At 33.3% G+C, this 9559-nt stretch overlaps 1 protein-coding gene across 1 annotated transcript in view; it reads left to right on the top strand.

Moving 5' to 3' along the window:
* The window catches only part of nkd2b (NKD inhibitor of WNT signaling pathway 2b), a 49597-nt gene extending 40579 nt beyond the window's left edge, over positions 1 to 9018 (top strand). Inside the window, exons 4-10 of the mRNA XM_016294337.1 lie at positions 837 to 882; positions 2119 to 2219; positions 4256 to 4351; positions 4458 to 4608; positions 6620 to 6695; positions 6766 to 6881; positions 8327 to 9018. Coding sequence (XP_016149823.1) covers positions 837 to 882; positions 2119 to 2219; positions 4256 to 4351; positions 4458 to 4608; positions 6620 to 6695; positions 6766 to 6881; positions 8327 to 8865 — 1125 coding nt within the window. The 3' untranslated portion in view covers positions 8866 to 9018. The remainder of the gene's footprint in view (positions 1 to 836; positions 883 to 2118; positions 2220 to 4255; positions 4352 to 4457; positions 4609 to 6619; positions 6696 to 6765; positions 6882 to 8326) is intronic.
* The last annotated feature ends 541 nt before the right edge of the window (positions 9019 to 9559 follow it).

Raw genomic sequence — 9559 nt, 5'->3', positions numbered from 1 at the left:
ATATTATACTGATTTCTGAAGATCATGTGACACTGAAGACTGGAGGAATGATGCTGGAAATACAGCTGCGCATCACAGAAATACATTACAGTTTAACAGATATTCACATAGAAAAGAGTTATTTGAAATTGTAATAATATTTCAAAATTTTTACTGTATTTTTTAATCAAATAAATGTATCCTTGTTGAGCAGAAGAGACGTCTTTAATAAAATCATTGTGAATATTTACTATATCTAATCTGCAGTGGCTTCGGGTGGATTTTTGGCGTCTGCAGAGAAACTGATGGTTGATTTTAAAGGTCTTGAGTGGATCTGATGGCTGTATTTGAGGTAGTTGTCGACTGCTTGCTTTACATGTGTAATCGTGAGCAGGTTGGGATTTGTACAGCGGTGGGCCGTTGAGCATTTTTGTGGTTCAGACGTCAGATGATTTAGTCTGTTCCTGAAGGTGTTTATGACAGATCTCAGTCATATGTCTGGATCTGACTCGTTCCATGTGATCATTTAGCAACAAAACCTCTAAATGTTCCTGTCAGTAAGGTATGAGATCATGATAATGTCTCAAACCATCACAGCGGCAGCCTCTGGGAAACATCAGATCTCGCCTCCTCAAGAAAATCTAACCCAGTTGTTTCTCTGTTACTTTGGGGTTGAAGGTGGAAGGGATTTTGCAGTAGATGTAATCGTATGTGATGCCGTCATCGTTTCAGCGTCCCTGAGGAGGAAATGCTTCAGATGGAGGTGTTTGCTTTTCCTGTGGTTTCTGGGCTGTATATTGAACTAACACCTCCTCTCTTCATCTCCTCTTGTGTTTTTTTCCATGTTTCTCCTCCAGGAGCTCAAGGACAGACAGACGCAGGTCTACCGCTGCCCTCTACAGGGTGAGTACAGACATCAGACACAAGACAGATGTCAAAAGTCATGTTGTAAATCAGTATTTGTGTCCTGTTTTCCAGTACAAATATCGAAACATTCTTATAATTGAGATGCATTGATTTAAAATGCAAAATGACGTAAGATAAGAAGTCCTGTTCTCTGAGAAATTGATCAAAATGAAGTGAGTTGTACTAAAATGATTCAAACTAAAACTAAATAAAAAGAAATAGAAATATAGAAAATAAAAAATGACAAAAGCGCATAACAAAATTACTAAAACTTCAACTAAAATAAAAAAAAAACTCAAAATATAAAATAAAAAGTCATTCAAAATATGAATACAATATTAAAAATAAATATAATAAATTATACTATATTATATACGGAAAACTGAAAATCCAAAAATAAAAGCTAATTCAAAAATAAATATAATAAATTATACTATATTATATATGGAAAACTGAAAATCCAAAAATAAAAGCTAATTCAAAATACTACAATAGTGTATAAATAATACTAAAATAACAGTGAAATAGAATTAAACTGCTCTAAGTGTAGTTTATATTATATTATATACAGAAAACTGAAAATATAATATATATATATATATATATATATATATATATATTACATTAATTATATTATATTATATACTAAAAACTGAAAATATATATTTAAAAAATTCATTCAGAATATTAATACTACAATATTATATAAATAATACTAAAATAACAGTGAAATAGAATTAAGCTGCTGTAAGTGTAGTTTATATTATATTATGTACAGAAAACTGAAAATATAAAAATAAATAAATATTTATATATATATATTATTTACTGAAAATATTAAGAAATACTACAATATTTTATAAATAATACTAAAATATTATGCTTAAAAGAGCAGATATCGGCCAGTGGGGTCAGAAAAAATCATTTTGTTTTCCCTAGGAATTCATTCGATTTTTTTGACTCCATTGGCAGATATTTGTTCTTATTTTAAGCATAAACTCACTTTATTTTGATTCATATTTCAGGAAACAAGACTTAATATCTTCATGGTTTCGTGTCTCAAGTAAATGTATCTTGATTTAAGAATGTTTAGACACTTGTACTGTTGAACAAGACACTTTTTGCAATGTGTTTCATACTTTTGGACCCTACTGTATGTAGTGTACTCAGTGTAGTGCACTCAGTGTAGTGTACTCACAGTACTTGTGTGTGTGTGTGTGTGTGTGTGTTTAGTGGTTTTGCCTCCAGAAAAGGCTGAAGGATGTGAGAGTTTTCTGCCGTCTGGAGATGCGCTGAAGGAAACCTGCAAAGGGAAGAAACGCATCAGTCTAGATGTGAGTTCACACCAAACAACAAACTGCAGCTAAATACAGTTTATATTTATTTATTATTTTTAATGAGCTTTATATTTTATATGACTCGAACACACAAATTTGCACAAAATACACTAATACATTTAAAAAAGAAAATTAAAATTCAGAGTATAATCGGTGTATATTTTCATTTATCATTAACATTAAAATATTTATTTCTCTACAAAATGCCACACAGAGATTTGTGGGAACGTTATTAAGTGATAACTCAAATGAATTGATTGAAATGAGTCATTATTGAACCGATTCACTGAACTGATTCATCATCCAAATCAACTGAATCATTAAATTGGATTGGACTTCACAGCAATATTTTAAAATATCTCTAAAACATATATCTACTAAAACTATCTCTGGAAAAGCGAAGCTATTTTGTAAAAAGCTGAACTATATTTTCATTTTACATTGACATTTATGCATTTAGTAGACGCTTTTATCCAAACATTACATAAGAAGTCTTGTTTTTTTATTTGAGCAAAATGATTTGATTTAAAAGAAGTTTAGATGATTAAAATGAGAACAAATATGAATGAATGAACTCATCATATTTTCTCTTCGATCTAAACTGATTTTTCAGATCGCGTTAGCAGATATTTATTCTTGTTTCAATCATAAACGCACTTCATTTTGAATCTTTCATCTTTCCTTTAACCCAGTACCAGAGAATGCACTCTCCAGTTGAGTCTGTGCTCAAATAACACTAACACAAAGCTGTGTGTCTGCGTTCACTGTAAAGCACTGCTCTGAATGAGACACATCAGTAACATGCGAACGCATTGCCACTCCAACAATTATAATCCGTGTTCAAAGATACCCATGTGTTATAGCTGAAACCGATAATTGTGGTTAAAAACATTTTTCCTGGAACAAGACGAAAAGCACCTGTATAATCCCACGCAAAACTACTTATACATCCTCTTCAATGCCATCTTAAAGAGCTGACCTGAAACACAACAGCTGTAGGGATTCAATCTCTCCTTTATTAAAATAATAATTTAACCATAAAGAAAACATTCTGTCATCATTTACTCACCCTCGTGTTTTTCCAAACCTGTTTGACTTGTATTCTGTGCAAAAACGAACAATAAAGCTTCTGTTTTACATGCAGTACAGTGAAACTTGATATTGGATCTAGGGGTCGACCGATTATCGGCCTGGCCAATTATCGCGGATATTAAGCTTTTTTTATGGTTAGTGGTATCGGTCAAAACCGATAAAATAATTTTAAAAACATTTTTGTCAGAGCCCTTGTTATTCTTAATTTTGACATTATAAGACATATATACTGTATATCGGTTATCTTGATCTGTAATAATCGGTATCCGCATCGGCCCTGAAAAACACATATCGGTCGACCCCTAATTAGATCTGCTTTTGTGATTCTCCAAAAAAAAAAAAAAATTTTTATTAAATAAATAAATAAATAAAACGGTTTGGAATAATACATTTTTATTTCTTTAAATAGTATAATAATGTGTTTTAAATTTTAGATTTTTGTTGGTTGCAGTGTTATTTTAGTATTATTTATATGTTTATAGTTTAAGAATTTATAGTTTTCATTAATATTTTCAATTATTATCTTTTTTATATTTTATATTTTAATGTTAGTTCAGTTTTTAGTAATTTTGTTTTGTGCTTTTGTCATTTGTATTTGCTTTTTTTTAAATATTACAATTTAGGTTTAATTTGAAAGAAAATAACATGGGTTGGAGTAATACATTTTTATTTTTATTTTTTAGTATTGTATTACGGTGTTTTAATTTTTAGATTGTGGGTTGCAGTGTTATTTTTGTATTATTTATATATTATTCTTATAGTTTTTTATAAATTTTTTCATTAACATATATTTTTATTTTTGTAGTTTTCATTTTAATTTTAGTTTGTTTTAATCCTTTTATTATGTGCTTTTGTTTTTTGAGTGAATTCTTATTATTTGGGATTGAGGTCCCCCTGCTGGTCACGTGTGTAACTGCATGTTTGCGTGTTGGATCTCTCAGGATCTGGAGTGTAACGTGTCTCTGGTTGGTGACAACAGGCAGGAGTGGGTCTTCACGCTCTACGACTTCGACAACAGCGGAAGAGTCACAAAGGAGGTAAATACTGACGTTTATACAGGCCTCATTCAGAGACAGACACCTGACGCTCATTCCCTTCAGTAAAATGCATGAGAAAGCATTCATGTTGTGTGTGTGTGTTTAGGACATGTCCAGTTTAATGCACACTATCTATGATGTGGTGGACACCTCCGTCAATCACTCGTGTAACGGCAAACGAAAGACCCTGCGAGTGAAGCTGACGGTCACTCCTGAACCCGGAGCTCGCAGGAAGGACGGGACACACGCCATGACCGGTGCCAATCTCACACACACACACACACACACACACACACACACACACACACACTCACACACACACTCACACTCACACTCACACACACACGCTTACACACACACACACACGCTTACACGCACACACACACACACTCACACACACACTCACGCACACACGCTTACACGCACACACTCACACACACTCACGCACACACATTCACGCACACACACTTACACGCACACACTCACTCACTCACTCACACACACTCACACACACACACACACACTCACACTCACGCACGCACACTCACGCACACACGCTTACACGCACACACACACACACTCTCGCACACACTCACTCACACACACTCGCAAGCACACTCACACGCACGCACACACACACTCGCACACACATACACACTCACTCACACACACACACACACACACACACTCACTCACTCACTCACACACACTCACACACACACACACACACTCACACACACGCACGCACACTCACGCACACACGCTTACACGCACACACACACACACACTCTCGCACACACTCACTCACACACACTCGCAAGCACACTCACACGCACGCACACACACACTCGCACACACATACACACTCACACTCACACATTCACACACACACTCACACACACACACACACACACACACACTCACTCACTCACTCACAAACACTCACACTCACGCACACACGCTTACACACACACACACACACTCACACACACTCGCACGCACACTCACACGCACATTCATGCACACACACTTACACGCAGAGACTTTCTGCTATTTCAGATTTTCAATACACTCCATTCTGTGTGATTTATAAGCGTTTTGAAAAGTGGGGACATGGGGTAATGTCCTGAAGTGAAAGGCTGTATGAATGAAAGTATGAGTAACAATATAGATTTTTATACAATAAAACGGTTAATAATTTAAATAACCAAGCCATTTTTAATTAAATACTTCACAAATAAAAGGTGCTTCATCTGATTTGGTTATTTTCCCTTTTTATTTGGAATGTTTTTGCTAATATTTTGAATTAGGTTTTATTGAAATCTTTGCTGTTTTCACTTTAATTTCAGTTGAAGTTTTAGTCTTTGTCTGTGTTTTTATTTTTTTATTTTTTTATTTTATCTGTATCGTGCTTATTAATTGTCTTTGTCTATATATTAGTTTTAGTTTATTTAATTTGAGTGATTTTAGTAATTCAAGTTAAATTAAATGAAAATGAAACATGCTGCTTTGGAACTGACTGAAATAAAAGATTAAGTATATATATATAATTTGATTTAATTGAGCATTTATTTTAATGGATTTAATTGTAATGTTTTTTTTTAAATTTGGTTTGTGTCTTGATGAATTTAAACCATCAGATGATTAAAGATCAGATGATTCATAACAAATGAATAAATCAGTTAAAAAGGAGTTAAAAAGACTCAAAAGAGTCAAACTAATATTAGGAAATAATGCACACTTTACATTTTTATTTTATTTATTTATTTTTAGCATATTACGATGTTTTAAACTTTAGATTGTTGGTTGCAGTGTTATTTTAGTATCATATATATATATATTATAGTTTTTGTTAATATTTTGAATTAGTTTTTTAAGCTTTCATTTAAATTTTAGCGTAATTATTATTTTTTGAATATTGTATTACTGTTTTTTTCTTTAGATCGTTTTTTTTGTTGCAGTGTTATTTTAGTATTACTTTATACTATTTTAGTTTTTATTAATATTTTTGTATTAACTTTTAATTTTATATTTTCGGTTTTCATTTAAATATTAGTTTAATTTTTAGTATTTTATGTTTTTTTAATTTGAGTTTTTTTTATATAGTATCACTGTGTTTGTTGGTTGCAGTGTAATTTTAGTATTATTTATATACTATTATAGTTTTTATTAATATTTTAATACATTTCACATTTGAAGCTGCTGTAAAACACTGAACTCTACTTCGGTTTGTGCCTAATTTCTGCACTTTCTTTGCTCTGGCTTCAGACAGAGACGTGAATCGCTTGAGTCGCATCGAGTCGGTTTTCCCCGCGGAGGACAGACAGCAACACACACACATCAGGTGAGTCCATATAAATCAGCAGTATTGTCCCGTGTGTCCACATGTGACGTGAAGGGTGTGTTGTTCACAGAGGCCAGGCTGCTGAAGCTCACCAGAGCAATCACTACTGTGTGGACGAGAACACAGAGAGACGAAATCATTACCTGGATCTGGCGGGAATAGAGAACTACTCCTCCAGATTTGACAGTAAGATTCTACTGAGCGTGTGTGTAATATCCCCGAAATACAGTCCTTATCAGTCTTCACAGAAAAACCAGTGGTGTTAAAGGGAGAATCTCAGGGGCACATTGCACTGAAAGGCAAATCTCACAAAACCCATCAGGAAATGTCATATTTCACCACTAAATGAAAAGAAATAAGAAATATTTTGCATAAAATAAACACATTTTTGGACCCTTACGGCATTAATATTTATTCATTTATTTTTATTTGACATTATTTGCATACATTAAGCTCACCCCCTCCAATTTCTCATAAAAATCTCATGATTGAAATGCAAAAGAAATAATAGTAATACTATTTTAATTGTAAAGTCTTTACTCATCATGGTAGGAATTGTTGTGCTGCTTTTAATTTATGCAGTTTTAAAATTGTGTTTGATTAATTTTCCTGAAAACAGGATTTTTTTTTAATCCAAAATATATATTTTTAATATTTTATTTTCTTTTATAAAATATAACTGCTTAATTTTTGTTAATTTTTCTGATGTTTTCTAAAAAATATATATATATATATTTTTTTATCATTGTTCTGACCCTTTATAAAATATAATTTTATAATTGATCATTTTTAAATGTATAATTCCTTCATTTTTGTTCATTTTGCTGACCTTTTATAAAATATACATTCTTTAATTTTGATCATTGTTCTGACACTTTATGAAATATGATTCCTTAATTTTTGGAACTTTTTTCCAACATTTCATAAAATATAATTCCTATAATATAAAAATATAATTGTTGTTATATAAAATATAAATATAGAATATTAAATAGATATTACATTTAAAAATGAAAAATAAATTTAAATATTAAATATAATTATTGTTCTGACCCTTCATAAAATATGATTGCTTAATTTTTGTTCATGTTGCTGACCTTTTAAAAATTATAATTTCCTTAATTTTAATTATTGTGCTGACTCAGTATAGAATTCTAGAATTTTTTTACATATATATATTTCCCTTAATTTTAATAATTGTGCTGATCCTTTATAAAATATAATTCCTTAATTTTTGGTAATTTTTCCTACAATTCCTAAAATATAAAAATATAATTGTTGTTATATAAAATATAATTGTTGTTCTGACCCTTCATAAAATATGATTGCTTAATTTTTGTTCATGTTGCCGACCTTTTATAAAATATATTTTCCTTAATTTTGATTATTGTGGTGATTGTTTATCGTATAGAATTCCTTCATTTTTGTTCATTTTGCTAGCCTTTAAATTTTTTTTTTAAATATATATATATTTCCCTTCATTTGAATAATTATGCTGACTCTTTATAAAATATATTTTCCATAATTTTGATAATTGTTCTGACCCTTTACAAAAAAATTATTCTTAATTTTCATTAATGTTCATGTTGCCGACCTTTTATCAAATATATAATATATACTCCTTCTGCAAGGTTCCTCTCCTCCTGCGGCCCAGCAAGAGCAGCCCTCACGGTCTTCACACAACCAGAGCCGTTCCCGTTCCCACGAGCCCGAAACTCACGCTCATCAGCGGCGGTCGCAGGTCCTCGCCGACCCCTGCGCGGCCCCGGATCCCCGAGTGCGCGGCGGGCCCCAGTACATCAGGTCCCCCAAGGCCACGTCCAAAGGAGGCCAGTCTGCGGCCAAAACCAGCAAGTGCCACGGCTACTATCCGCCTGCGCCGGGCGTTTCCTTCCCAGCGGGTCAGAACGTGTACCATCTCGCGCAGCAGAACCAGCCTCAGCCCTCGCCGGGTCCCCAACACCCTCTCCAGCACAGTCACAGCAAGAGAATGAGAGCCAGAGCCAGAGAACAGGCCCTGTCGCCCTCCAAACACACCCAACAACAACAGCCCTCGCCAGACCGCGAGCAGAACGCCGGGTTTGTGCTTCCCGTGGTCCAGCGGCACGAACACCATCATCATCACGAACACCATCATCATCACCACTACCATCACTACCAGCAGACATGACTTCAGCAGGACTCGGGAAGCTCTGGATGCGAGTTCATTTTAAACCACATTGAGATTTCAGGCTAACTCTCGATGCCCGTCAGGTTTGTTCCTGTTGTGCAGTTTGAATGTCCAGTAATTATTTCTATAAAAGCATATGTGACCCTGGAGCACAAAACCTTAGTGTCAATTTTTCAAAATTGAGATGTATGCATCATCTGAAAGCTGAATAAATAAGCTTTCCATTGATGTATGGTTTGTTAGGATAGGACAATATTTGGTTGAGATACAACTATTTGAAAATCTGGAATCTGAGGGTGCAAAAAAATCCAAATATTGAGAAAATCATTTTTAAAGTTGTTTAAAAGAAGTTCTTAGCAATGCATATTACTAATCAAAAATTTAGTTTTGATATATTTACGGTAGGAGATTTACAAAATATCTTCATGGAACATCTTTACTTCATATCCTAATGATTTTTGACATAAAAGAGAAATGTATAATTGTGACCCATACAATGTATTGTTGGCTATTGCTACAAATATACCCCAGCAACTTCACACTGCTTTTGTGCTGCAGGGACACATTTATCAGATATTCAGAAATCTGCTCTGCTCAAACTCAGGCACTTATTGCGTTCTCTGAAAGCTGAATAAATAAGCTTTCCATTGATGTATGGTTTGTTAGGATAGGACAATATTTGGTTGAGATACAA

This window comes from Sinocyclocheilus grahami, unplaced genomic scaffold (assembly GCF_001515645.1).
Source record: "Sinocyclocheilus grahami isolate Dianchi unplaced genomic scaffold, SAMN03320097.WGS_v1.1 scaffold316.1, whole genome shotgun sequence".
NCBI classification, from domain to species: Eukaryota; Metazoa; Chordata; class Actinopteri; order Cypriniformes; family Cyprinidae; genus Sinocyclocheilus; species Sinocyclocheilus grahami.
The sequence above is the reverse complement of the archived record's forward strand: the minus strand, read 5'-3'. Positions and strand labels throughout refer to the sequence as shown.